At 40.7% G+C, this 14,336-nt stretch overlaps 1 protein-coding gene across 5 annotated transcripts in view; it reads right to left on the bottom strand.

The window, feature by feature from the left end:
• The window catches only part of arhgef28 (Rho guanine nucleotide exchange factor 28), a 131,627-nt gene that overhangs the window by 26,359 nt on the left and 90,932 nt on the right, over positions 1–14,336 (bottom strand). For 4 of the 5 annotated variants that reach the window (XM_002934839.5, XM_012952887.3, XM_012952889.3 and 1 more), the window contains 7 exons: positions 10,919–10,961; positions 7,400–7,523; positions 6,248–6,374; positions 5,710–5,765; positions 5,006–5,057; positions 783–930; positions 120–241 (listed from right to left, as the gene is read on the bottom strand). In XM_002934839.5, the coding sequence (XP_002934885.2) occupies positions 120–241; positions 783–930; positions 5,006–5,057; positions 5,710–5,765; positions 6,248–6,374; positions 7,400–7,523; positions 10,919–10,961 (672 nt within the window). The remainder of the gene's footprint in view (positions 1–119; positions 242–782; positions 931–5,005; positions 5,058–5,709; positions 5,766–6,247; positions 6,375–7,399; positions 7,524–10,918; positions 10,962–14,336) is intronic. The other variant, XM_004910823.4, reaches the window with a different exon arrangement.

Raw genomic sequence — 14,336 nt, 5'->3', positions numbered from 1 at the left:
ATAGCAGAGGGGCAGAGGGTAGGCATATTAAAGAATCTAGAATATGAATTTCCTACATCAGGCACAATTAATAAGTTAAAGAAAACAGGTGGCTGTAGAATTCTGAGACAACATCCAACCTTCAATTGGGAAGCAGTCCATGGATGGAGGTGTGCCCAAGGTTTGCAGCAGCTCTTCCGACTGAGATCTCGATCTGCAGCCACTGGTGTCCCCATCTGATTCCAGAGAGGGGTCAGACCTTCTGGATCAAGAAAATTAGTTGGCACTTTTGTAATAATTCTATAGATAATGCATATTATTAGTTTAGGTACATGAAGCTGTTTTTCAGCAACCATTTTCTCAACAGTGCCTTGTTTTTCTTTTGCTCTTGTTAATTATTCACAATACCTATTATACCACCTCCTACCTTAAGTAATCAGTCCCTTGCTAACTCCACACTGCCATGTATGTCCCTTTGATATTCAATTACAGCCCAATTTCTATTACTTAATGTTCCCTTCATGGTTCTAGAAGCCAATTCAAAACTTCCAGTATTTTGTCCCCAAGATACTGGATACCTGTGGACCCTGAGTGCTGTAGGCTGGAGTCCAGGATCAAGCCTTTTGGCAGTATGTTCAGTATTTTGCAGTTGTATCATTTCAAGGTGAGATGCAAGATGCAATAAAAATGCCAAAGGCTACTGTACTCACATTATACATATCCTAATATAACTGGATGACAATTTATTTTTGTTCTGTTCTCAAAACTTATTTGACTTCTGGTGAAAGGGATGCAATACTTACCTATCAGAGCTTAACACAGGGATGGTTTTAGAATGCAGGGGAGTGGAGTGAATGGTCTCTTTCTTGCCCGAGGAGAGACCCAGAGGCACAGATGTAGAAGTATGCATTGTAGGTTGAACTTGTTGTGGGATATCTTTATATGATGAATCTGTGGAGATGATAACAATTGTAAATGTGATCTGTTTAATGTGAAAGATGAAAGTAAAGTCAAGCTTTTGTGACGTTCTGTGGGAGTTTTGCTATAGCCATGCCTAGTTAACACAAGAGTAGGCCAAAAGTACAATTCCCATTAAAAAAGTAAAATTGACTGTAAAAAATATCACACAACGACCTGGAAGAAAGAGCTGCTGGCTTTCAGATATTCTGAGAACAGTGACAACCACTTTACTAAAACCAATACTTACCCGGCATGTGAACAGCTTTTGTCAATTATAGAGACTATGCTAAATGTCACTCCTGTGAGGTGTAAGCTGTAGCTGGCAATGGCGGAAGACAATTTTTAGGCTTGGAAAACAGCAAAGTAAGTTGTAGAATATTACTACTGATGCCCTGATTTAAAAGTTTTCTATTGGGGAAAAACAGCATGCCAATGAGGCACCTTCAACTTCATCAACTCTCTGCTATTTCTTAAAGAGAAAGCTCCTATTACCACCTCTGCCATAGATATAAAATGGACTAAATAGATTCCCAACCTAGGCACCCAAAGATAGTATTGGCTGGCAAATACCCCACATATAAGAGAAGCCAGCACAAATTTAGGGTGTTTGGCTTTCCTTTGTTTATAACCACTTGGATAAGACTGCAGAATACACCCAAACATTTATCTACTGTTCTTCAAAATCAGCCTGAAAATAGATGACATGAGTGTGGAAAAACTTGGTTAAACATTGCCAACCATTCCACAAGCAAACGTGCATTAGCAGAGAGGCTACCCAGTAATATCTTAATATAGAGACTCTTTGGATTACTGCCAGCAACAGTGATACAGAACCTCTTCTACTCCCTTCTTTCACCAGACCTGTATCTTTCATATTCTGTGTTCATAAAGATGAAGGTTCAGTAATACACTTATTTAATGTGTCCTATAGATGAGTCCTATAGATCCTATAAATACTGTTTAATGAAATTTGGTGGTGAAATGTCTCTTTATTTGACTCCACAAGTGGAGGTGTCCCACTTGAAAGAATAAGAGAGCAACTAATATAAGCTGGTTCCAATAGGCAGTAATCTCTTACAGTTTGTATTGGTGTGCACTGGTATGAAAGGGCAAGTCAATTGTTTTGCACAGATAAATCTATAGAAAGCATAATGACCCATAAGCAGGGATCTGCCCCTGACTAAAGGAACATGAAAAACTAGTTACTGCCATCTCCGAAACAGTGTCGCAGGCCAGGTTAGAGAGTACAGCTGGGCAAACATACGTTCAATGAGAGAACAAATGGATCTGTCAATATTGCGTCAGGCTCATAAATAGCCAAAAATACAATTAAGCCACTAGTCCCAGGCAGGTATATAAAAGTGAAGCAAGAGGAAATGCTCTGGGGCCACAAATAGATAGCCTGGAGCCTTGTTTTTGGTACTGCAACTACCAGACCTACATGTCTGCATGGAGAAATTTGTAGTTCAGCATCAACTGCAGTACCAGAGATAGGGCAATAATGCCAGATTTCTATAAAAAAATGAAGCAGTGAGTCTTTCTGTACTCCAGAGAAGACAAATCCAAGATAAGGCCCCAGGGAGTTTAGCCGAACAGTAAAATGCCTCTCCCACAGATACAGAACATTAATCCATATGATTCCTAGCAGTACAACAAGCATCTTCCAGGAACATTACACTAAAGCTGAGGGCACATGGAGCATTGGCTCTGCTCCTCGCAAAGTGGGAAACCACTTTCATTAAAATCATTTACGTCTAAATGTGGTCTTTGTACTTTCCTATCATTGCACTTGGCGCTGTTCAGCCCTTCCTGCCTTCTGTTGTGAATTGGGTGCTGCTGCGCCTATTGACGCAGGAATCCCTGGAGCTACCCCATCTCCTCACCAGTCAGTAGCTTCAGGGATCCCCCTGAGCCTGCATCTATAGGCACAGCCCTCTTGCGCCAAAAGAATCTGACACAGATGTCATTTGCATGCTGAAAAAATATTTGTTGCAACTGGTCAGAATCACACGTGCAGTTTTGTCCATTTTGCCGAATCAGGCACAGCTGTTATAAGCGCAGTATCATTGCAGCAAGAAAAACGTCTGAGAAAATAACATGGCGATTGCTCTTGAAATTACACTTTGCTATCTGCTATCAAATATGCTCCAAAACATTAGTTGACAATCCAAGTTCAGGCAGGACCTAACCAATCAATGCTTTGGGGGGGGGGGGGGAGTGAGGTGCAATGCCATTTTTGAATCCAATACTTAGTAGGAAACTATGCCCTCAGAGAAAAGGTATATTTAGTATGAAGTCATTATGCTGTGCAAATCTATGGAGGGGACATAAAGATATATACTTAAAATATGATTTTTCCTTCTGCAGGTAGTCTCTGACAAGTGGAGTATATGATGCCCTAAACTCTCACCTTCCAGCCAAAGCTAGGCCGGACACATCTGTATCTACAGATATATATGTTCTATTGACAGAATCCCAGCTGCTATGTTTGTTTTCCTGAATGGCTAACTCACAACTAGGAACTGTTGAAACAGATTTAAGAAAAAACCAGCACATAAAACACGTGGGTAAACACACCTTGTTCTTATACAACTGCTCATTCACTGACCGGCAATACCGCTCAGGCTCCAGATGGTTTAACCTTTAGCTACATTACAGCCAATGTTTTTTTTAAGTTTTCAAAAACGAAACATATGTTATGCAAGCAGCAGCTACAGTCATCATTAGTACTGAGGAATGGAGCAAGTATTGGAACTACAATTCCAGAATCCACCATTCTGTTTAACTCTTGGGGTTGCTAGTAGTTTTGCTTTAATAGAGTGCAGCTGCAGTGAGTCACCATTCAGCCATTTTACACTTGGCCCTTCCCAGAGGCTATTATCCTCACTGTTATTTCCTAGGGCTATTATAGGCACCATCTCTCCCTACTATACCTGCTATCCCACAGCCCCAGTCCCTTCCCAGAGGCTATTTTCCCACTGCTATTATAGGCACCATCTCTCCCTACTATACCTGCTATCCCACAGCCACAGTCCCTTCCCAGAGGCTATTATCCCCCCACTGCTACTATAGGCACCATCTCTCCCTACTATACCTGCTATCCCACAGCCACAGTCCCTTCCCAGAGGCTATTATCCCCCCACTGCTACTATAGGCACCATCTCTCCCTACTATACCTGCTATCCCACAGCCACAGTCCCTTCCCAGAGGCTATTATCCCCCCACTGCTACTATAGGCACCATCTCTCCCTACTATACCTGCTATCCCACAGCCCCAGTCCCTTCCCAGAGGCTATTATCCCACTACTACTATAGGCACCATCTCTCCCTACTATACCTGCTATCCCACAGCCACAGTCCCATCCCAGAGGCTATTATCCCCCCACTGCTACTATAGGCACCATCTCTCCCTACTATACCTGCTATCCCACAACCACAGTCCCTTCCCAGAGGCCATTATCCCTCCACTACTACTATAGGCACCATCTCTCCCTACTATACCTGCTATCCCACAGCCACAGTCCCTTCCCAGAGGCTATTATCCCCCCACTGCTACTATAGGCACCATCTCTCCCTACTATACCTGCTATCCCACAGCCACAGTCCCTTCCCAGAGGCTATTATCCCCCCACTGCTACTATAGGCACCATCTCTCCCTACTATACCTGCTATCCCACAGCCCCAGTCCCTTCCCAGAGGCCATTATCCCTCCACTACTACTATAGGCACCATCTCTCCCTACTATACCTGCTATCCCACAGCCACAGTCCCTTCCCAGAGGCTATTATCCCTCCACTACTACTATAGGCACCATCTCTCCCTACTATACCTGCTATCCCACAGCCACAGTCCCTTCCCAGAGGCCCATTGATAATAACGATGCTGCTGCATTGCCTACATAATACCCTGTACTCAAATACACAGAGACCCAAACAGCCCCCCACCATCCCACTAAAAAATGACTGTCAATCTTACAGCAGCCCCTTTGCAGAATCTACAGATTGCCAGTCTACAACTGGTCCAAAGTATGAAACCTCATATAATCTGTGGAAAGTGTTCTACTTACTTGATATAACTGCCGACTGCTTGTTCTTTGGGTGATATCGTTCCTGAAATCGCTGCAAAACAAAAATAGCACATAAGTAACAGATTTAAGAGGCTTCAGCAACAGCTGGAGCACTGCAGGTTGGACACCCCTGGTGTATATACTAAAAATGCCCTTTGAACATTCTGCCCCTTTGATTCTGGTGCCCAGCACAAATACTATATCTGTCCTATTATCATTTCCATTTCCAATTCATTTCAAAAACATAGGCACAGACTGCTTTAGGCAAAGTATATGTACACAAAGCTCAATCGGCATTTTTAGTATACTTTGCTTTGCTTTATTTCTATGCTCAAACATTTGGTTTTCTGGATAAAGGGTTTTTCTGTAATAATGTTGGAATTCTGGGAAAAATAGCAAATTGTGGGAAACGTGGCAATTGCGCTTGACACTGTACTTTGCACACTGTCTAGGTGAGTAAATGCACCCTTTAACACAGTTATATAATAATTTTTCAAACATTTTAGAGGCAAATTGTATAGTAGCCATTTTGCATATGAACAATCTGTGCAAAACCTTGCTAAGTCCTCCTACTGAACAGTGTGTATCCTCTTACCAGTACAATAAATGCGATTAATAGACACACTAAATTAATGGATAAAACTGCCTGTATTGATTGTTATTGGATTTATATATTACACAATTCCTACAAGTGATTATCTTACCTTGGTGCAATGGGGAGCAGATTCCTTGCAGCCTTTGTGTACATTCACATTACAACCTGAAACAAAGGCAAGTTCCATCAACAAACCAAAGAGGATAAGTGTAAGAACCTTTGTTTGTATATAATTACACAGGGCACACAGGAGCCACAGGTAAACAAAGAGGCCCTGTATTTTATATTAGCCACAGTGGGACAGTCAGTTCTGAATGACAGATATCGCTTTAAGCACTGCAGTTGCCCCTGGTACATGGCCATAATCTTTGTTGCCTGTTTGTGTCTGTTTTTCCACCAATGAAACACCCCAATGATCACCATCTTTTACACAAGTGGTTTGAACTTGCTGAATCGGCCAGTGCTGTATTTAACTTTTAGTTGCATATGGAAACTCAAAGATGCAGAATACAGTTAGATGAATATAAATAAATGGAGCACAAAATATGCCTTCCAGAGCAAGTGGCTAATTAAAGTCACGTATGCAAATGAAATCACTGCCCTAACAACAAGGGCCAAAGGAATAATAACGAATAAAAGTCACTTACTGGAGCACTGCAGAGACTCCTTCCCCAGGAGTGCCTTCTCACACACCAAACATGGAACCACCCCAGAGAACGTGCCCGTCACAAACTGATGCCTGTTCACCTTCTCTTTCATATCCTTATTTTTCACCTGCACAATGATTTTGTTGAGGGATGAAAAACAAAGAGGTAAGAATGAATTACATTAGAATGTCAGTGCTATCAGGAACTTTATGTGTTGGAGGGAAAAGGTTCCTGGATATAAACCCCACCAGCTGGAAACATAATTTAGGTGTGTATTGAGGGTGGCTCTTACTGGAAAGCTTTCCTTTGTTAAGGCCCATATATACAAAAGAACAAAGAACATTAAAAATCTGAAAAAATATTCTTCACTGTTAAAATCTAACAGCAACAGGAGAGCAGTTGATTGGACATCCCAAATACTGTGCCAGATGTGACAAACCCCTTTCAGGCAGGTAAGAGAACAAGGAATTACTACAGTGTCACTGATGGCTATTGTATAGGCCCCCATACACTTCTAGATCAATTCATGATAATATATTTATGTTGTCTTATGATGAGCAAATAAACGTACATAATGTATCCATTTAGCAACTTTCCAGTATATTTATGGATATAAATGCACAACTTCAAACATAAGTATTACTTATAAAAAATATAACTGAATGCTCATACACATGAGGAACAAGTTTGGGCTGTGTTTTGATGAGAATAAGATATCTTCTACATATTTAAAAATCTAACTCCAAATTTGTTTTAATTTAGTTATATAAAAGTATGACTCATGTAATCGTATTAAACTTTCATAGTAGAACACATTTATTAAAATCATGGACTCTAATTAATTCAATTTTACTTCAATGCCTGTTACCTTTATTTCCATGTGCCTGCAACTTAATGTTATTAAGACTCAGTAACTGCAGGAAGTGAGCCATTTGATAATGAGTGAAAAATAGCCTTGTAAATTCATCAAGAAAGTACCAACGGGCACAGGCTACATTTTCTAACGCAGTTACACTCATTTGCAGTTATGTTCTGTTACATTCCCAAATCATCATGGCATTTCGGAGTGCTACTATTGATTGCCCAATGGCAGGCCTGCCAATTCTGATATAAAGCGGATGTGTGTTGGCATGGCAGCTCGTGACATCTCACCTTGTTTTTGTTCCTGGTGCTGGTCATCCTGTTCCGCAAGAAGCTAAATGTCCGGCTGACTTTGTTCTTTTCAGATTCTGGTTTTGTAGGAGTTGCGTATTTATCCCATTCCTCTTCCTCAATCCTAGCAAAGTAAAGTCCAGTAGCTGTTAATCTTTAAATGAACAACAATGTCATAAAGGTTTTTTCCAGTAACAACTTTTTTATCCGTAACAGGTATGGGACCTGTTATCCAGAATGCTTGGGACATGAGGCTTACTGCATAAGGGGTCTTTCTGTGATTTTGATCTCCATAACTTAAGTCTCCCAAAAATATCATTTAAACATTAAATAAACCCAATAGGATTGTTTTGCCACCAATATGGATTCATGCAGCTTAGTTACCTTCAAGTACAAGGTACTGTTATATTACTACACAGTAAAAGGAAATCATTTTCAAGGTACTGTTATATTACTACACAGTAAAAGGAAATCATTTTCAAAATAAATTGGCTTTTAGAGATTCATAAGTAGGGATATATATAGCTTAGTCCATAACTGTCAGGTCTGACATCCCGTATGAGCACTTCATACCAAACTGCACTGCATCCTATAAGGGGCCCAACCAGTGCTTTGTATAGAGGAAGAATAACCCTCTCCTCTAGTCAATCTATACCTGTTTGATACAGCTCAAAACATTGTTTAACTGTAACCACTCTATACTACATCATGTGAAGGGTACAGTGACAGGCAACATTGGCCCCTTATAAACCAAGTAAGTCCATAAATGTTTTTTGAAATCTAAATGTCTTTGCGGCCATTTTGATACCTTTAAAATATTGACTAGTGATGAGTGAAATTTTTTGGCAGGCATGGATTTGCTGTAAATTCCCATTTTATTTATTTTTTTACGAAACGGATGCAAAAAGTTCACGTGAAAAAAAATTCGCAGAGTGACGAAAAAGTTGCATCACAATAATTGCAGTTGGGTCAAATAAAGTCATGGAGGTCAAAAATTCATACAGTAGCCGCTTTTTGTGAATTTTTCAGTAGATTTGATATTATTGACACAAGCTTTTTATTTTGGCTCTCAACTTTTTACAGAGGTAATTTTCTTTCACCTGCTAAGTCAGGTTTGCTGGTTGGTTGGCACAGACTGCTAGTCGTGATATTCATCAAATATCATGACCAGCTCATCAAGTAGACAGCAATTTGTGGTATCACCAAGTAATTATTATTATTATTGGGTACTAGTAATAAATGTAAAACACGTTTAGGTCGAAGACACGCGGGGCGATTAGTTGCCGCGACTTTTAATTAACTCAGTCGCGGTGACTTTCCACCCATAGAGTGCAATAGTGTCACTGCAACAAATTGCGCGTGCTATTTCATTGCGCGAATTAGCCGGTGCAACTTGTCAAAAAGTTGCGTCAACTAATTGCCCTGTGTGTCTTCGCCATTAGCCTTTTGCCTATCACCCCTATGATATACACTAGCATCATTTGAAAGGTACCTTTAATAGCATAAGAATATCAGATAAAACAATAAAAAAAAACACTGTGCCTGCAGCAATAGAGACCCATTCCACACACCGAACTGTGTTCTATTTTCATTTACTGTGTTGTTACTTTTCATTGTGTCTGACAGTATAATGCCTTTGATCTCTTCTTCTGCTTTAAGCTTTAGCTTAGAAAACATTTTTTTTAAAGGCCCAGAGTATGGGTGTTTAATGTTTGACCTTGCAACCTCCAACCATCTTTGGTCACTTGGGATTGCGGTAGGCAACAACAGAAGGCGGCTTCAATGTGGGAATATACATTGTAGGAACTCATGGCAAGTGGATGACCTCCGTTCCATAAGTCTATGTCAAAAAAGGAAAGATAAACCTGACTTTGATTCAGGGAGCCCTGGAATTGGAATATTTATGAACTATTTAAATATATCTAGAACAATTCTTCACTAATGTAACTTTGTTTTATATTCCTAGTTGAATTGCTATTTTTTTTTTTTTTTGCCACTTGGTTAGAAAAGAGTATTTAACTTATATCATCTCATCTCCTTTGCCAGAATAAACAACAATACAGCTAAACGCAGTAAATGTATTGGGATTTAGTGATTCGTAGTAGAGCAGGCCTCCTCTCCAATAAATATTTATTTTATAGTCGCGTTGGTAAATGTCCTACTTGTTACATAGATTAGAAATATATACATTAACGCACTGCACTTTCCTTCTCGCTCGGTTTCTTACATTCCAAACGGAAATCCTCTCTTCACTCATCCTGACATATTTACATAGACATAGATGAAACTACACACACTTTGAAGAAAACCTGAAGATACTGTAAGCTCTAAAACAGCTTCTACAGAGAAAAGATGGAGGGATAAAATTTCACGTTGTACAAAAACAAATTTGTTTAAATGTTTTTGTTTTTATACACAACAGAGAGGTAGAAGTAGCACGCTGAGTTTGCTGCTGTAAAGGCTGTGCGAGTTATTTCAAGAGCAGCTGTAGAATTACTGGTTGAGTTTGCTTATTTAAGGTTTCACACAAAGAATTTATTTTTCATAATGGACAGACAGTGTGTTTGTGTGATGAGACTTTGTGTCAATGGCCATAGTGCACAGCTCTTTAAGTGTGTGCTTCCTATACTTTCAGTTCCCTTGTAACCTCTATGAGCAAATACGATTTTCAGCTCTAATTGGCCAAGCAAATTTCCTAACAACACAAAACACTTTTGGTTCCAGTGCCACTACACTAGCCACACTGTACCATTCCAGCCTTGTGATTCTCTATGATGTGATGTTGGTTGCCCAGAATGACCATTCAATGGCTCCGTAATACATAGAGCACTAGTCAATACATTTAGTAAAAAAACTGAATTTAAATGGCCAACCATACTGCACTCTCTTTTGCAATATTGGTCCATTATATAGCTTATATAATGTTATATAATTTTATTATTTAACATAATGGGTAACTCCAGCTTTTAAACCAAAATTTGCTAAACCTTTGTGATGTGTGTTTGTTTTTGCATATAGACATTTATTAAAGGGGGACTCTGGCCTCTGAACCAAAAATTGTTAAAGAGCCCCACACAACACAGAAACCCCACTGATGTTACAAATTGTAACAATTTCTCCACAGCTTACAGACAGCATGCAAGAACTACATAACCCACAATGCATTGAACTTCGATGTTCCTTTCCTTATTGACATCACAAGTGGAGGGAATTGTGGGATTTGGAGGACGCAGGCTGAAGGCAGACAGGGATAGGTGACTGCCGGTACATTTTTTTTTCTCAAAGTAGTCAGCCAGATCAGCAGGAGAACAGGGGGCGGGGCTTAGGGAACTGTTTCAGCCCATATTATTACATTAAAAAGCATGAAAAGGCTGCATATTTTTTTAATTGATGTATATTGCACAGTTGCTTAAAAATATGTCAACTTTTCAAACAGCTTACATTGTGTTTGCATAGACACTGCATAGACAAAACAAAAACATTTGTAGCACAGAGTAAGAAAGGAAGAGTGCACGTTACCTTTTTTCTCTCAGTTGATCAGGGAGGCTATACGCCCGCTGTTCTGTTAAGAGAAATTACACATCAGGTGCCTGTTACGTAACCAAGACGTCGAAACTTATTGAACAAAAAACTCGTCCACCACCATGATGAGTTTTTAGTCAAGCAAAACACATGAAGCACCACAGGTTGTCAAAAGATCACACACAGAAAATTAGTAGGAAATGAAGTGAGCTCAAACCTTGCAGGTGTATTTCTGTGCTGCTGTTTATTAATTGGTTTTATAAATATTTTGTACACACCCCCCCCCCCCCCCCCCCCCGGTAGCTTTTCTTTTTAAACAAAAAAATAATTTTTCTCACAAGCAAACATAATTCTGCTAAGGCTGGGGTCCTATAAGAAGACTAGCCATCCAATATGATACTATACCCCCAATTCACTTACTGGTGCAGGAGAGCAAGTCCTATGACTTTAGTTATATTCCAGAGCAGTGCTGTCCAACTTCTGTGGTACCGAGGGCCGGAATTTTTCCAACCTACGTGGTGGAGGGCCGATAATGAAAGCCAGTTTTGATCACTCCCCTTTTTGAAACCACACCCACTTGAAACCACACCCGTGTTATCACATGACCATAACCATATTAATGGTTGTAGTACAGCAAAAACCTGCCATACTCTGCCTTCCCTACCCTGCCTGTGTGTGCCATACTCTGCCTTCCCTACCCTGCCTGTGTGTGCCATACTCTGCCTTCCCTACCCTGCCTGTGTGTGCCATACTCTGCCTTCCCTACCCTGCCTGTGTGTACCATACTCTGCCTGGCCTACCCTGCCTGTGTGTGCCATACTCTGCCTGCCCTATGCTGCCTGTGTGTGTCATACTCTGCCTGCCCTACCCTGCCTGTGTGTGTATGGCACACACAGGCAGCATACAGTGACACAATGCTGGCACTGCTCCTACAGTCTGCACAATAACTATATATTAAAAAACGTTTTAATTGCAGTACCACCTCAGTATATGTTCTTTTTGTAGTGTGCAGGGATTATTTATGGGTTTCTACTGCTCCAACAGTCTGAGGTGTGAACAGTGGAACAATGTGGGTGATTACAGCCTGAGCCTGAGGTGTGAACACTGCAGGGGTTGAACAATGCAGAAACTAAAAGGTGTGAACAACACAGGGGATTATATTTTTAAACAATACAGGGGGATTACAGCCTGAATCTGAGGTGAGAACCATGCAGGGGGCCAGTTAATCACAGTACTGATACCATTTAAAGCTTACACAAGAGTAAGCCATCAAAGCAGCCAGACAGGTGGGGGGCCACACAGAGGGGGGTCGCGGGCCGCATGCGGCCCGTGGGCCGCCAGTTGGACAGCACTGTTCCAGAGGATAAACTATCAATGGATAAGGTATGGGCTTGCAGAAGAACCCCCAGGATGTTACTACAGATATCCCGACAACCCAAGGCAACTAACTGCATCTGCACTAGCTGAATTTTAGGTAAGATGCACTAAAAAGGCAGAATAAGACTCTAGCCCACTCAGCCTCACCAGGTGAGGATGAGGTGCACATCAGCGTATTCATGCGGTCCTGCCTTATAGGTGTTCATAGGCCCCAGTGTATGAGGGATGAGCCAGTTTTGGCCCAGCATGTGGGTAGTCAAATTGGGCCCAGATCCGCTATTTTGGAAACCCTGTGAAAGGAGCAGGTTAGGCATTGTATGGCCAGCTTTACTCAACAAAGTAACTACCATATGAGAAAATCTCTGCACAGTTACACAGATGTCAACATTTTGGGTCTGATTTATCAACCTTAGTTAATTCTAATAGGAGAGTAAACAATTAGCTCCAGAGTAGAAAATGGATGTTAACACAGGGGCATTAGTGCTGACACCCACTGACAATGAATGTGGTAAAGTGCTCAAAGCAGTTGAACATATCTGAACAAATTGTCCCGTCTTTCAACTTTAAAAATGTCTTGGTTCGTTAACCCTTTCCTGTCAGGGGGTTTTATTAAAATCACAAAGAAGATCAAACTTTTGGCAATCCTTCTGTATTCCCATGTTTGATCCATTATAAACCTGCCCCTGAATCTAATGCTGATGGCAGCTTACTTATAAACTGAGCAGTCTCTAATGATCTATGGAGGCCAAAATGACATTAGATATATAACATTTATAACCATGCACAGTCTTGTGTATTAAAAGAAGCTAGGATAGACATACAGCATCTCTATATACAGGCTACAAGAAAACCTATGGTGTTGTCCTTTATAGGAAGAGTGCTACTTATGGCACCTTCTTTCCATTACACGCCAGACCTGGAGTGGTTATAAACCCAAGAGAGGTCCCGTGGGAGACGAATATGAGTTTGTGGCTGCCCTGAAGTGAGACAATGGCTACTTAGGCAAGACTAGCACTGCAGGCCGAGCCAGTAATGCCCTCTCAGAATAAAGTAAATGGAAAATTAAATATATATATATCCTTGAGAAAGGTCTCATTGAGGACCGAAACGTCGGATTCTTTTAAACAATATGTTTACAATAAATATATGTTTACAATAAATATATAATAAATATATGTTTTAAAGGGTGTGCCAGTCACAGAATATTTATTGCTATACATATATACAGTGGAGGAAATAATTATTTGACCCCTCACTGATTTTGTAAGTTTGTCCAATGACAAAGAAATGAAAAGTCTCAGAACAGTATCATTTCAATGGTAGGTTTATTTTAACAGTGGCAGATAGCACATCAAAAGGAAAATCGAAAAAATAACTTTAAATAAAAGATAGCAACTGATTTGCATTTCATTGAGTGAAATAAGTTTTTGAACCCCTACCAACCATTAAGAGTTCTGGCTCCCACAGAGTGGTTAGACACTTCTACTCAATTAGTCAACCTCATTAAGGACACCTGTCTTAACTAGTCACCTGTATAAAAGACACCTGTCCACAGAATCAATCAATCAAGCAGACTCCAAACTCTCCAACATGGGAAAGACCAAAGAGCTGTCCAAGGATGTCAGAGACAAAATTGTAGACCTGCACAAGGCTGGAATGGGCTACAAAACCATTAGCAAGAAGCTGGGAGAGAAGGTGACAACTGTTGGTGTGATTGTTCGAAAATCAAAGGAGCACAAAATGATCATCAATCGACCTCGCTCTGGGGCTCCACGCAAGATCTCACCTCGTGGGGTGTCAATGATTCTGAGAAAGGTGAAAAAGCATCCTAGAACTACACGGGAGGAGTTAGTTAATGACCTCCAATTAGCAGGGACCACAGTCACCAAGAAAACCATTGGAAACACATTACACCGCAATGGATTAAAATCCTGCAGGGCTCGCAAGGTCCCCCTGCTCAAGAAGGCACATGTGCAGGCCCGTCTGAAGTTTGCCAATGAACACCTGAATGATTCTGTGAGTGACTGGGAGAAGGTGC

The sequence above is a fragment of the Xenopus tropicalis genome, chromosome 1, assembly GCF_000004195.4.
Source record: "Xenopus tropicalis strain Nigerian chromosome 1, UCB_Xtro_10.0, whole genome shotgun sequence".
In the NCBI taxonomy this organism is placed as follows: Eukaryota; Metazoa; Chordata; class Amphibia; order Anura; family Pipidae; genus Xenopus; species Xenopus tropicalis.
This window is presented reverse-complemented; position numbering and strand designations above follow the sequence as displayed.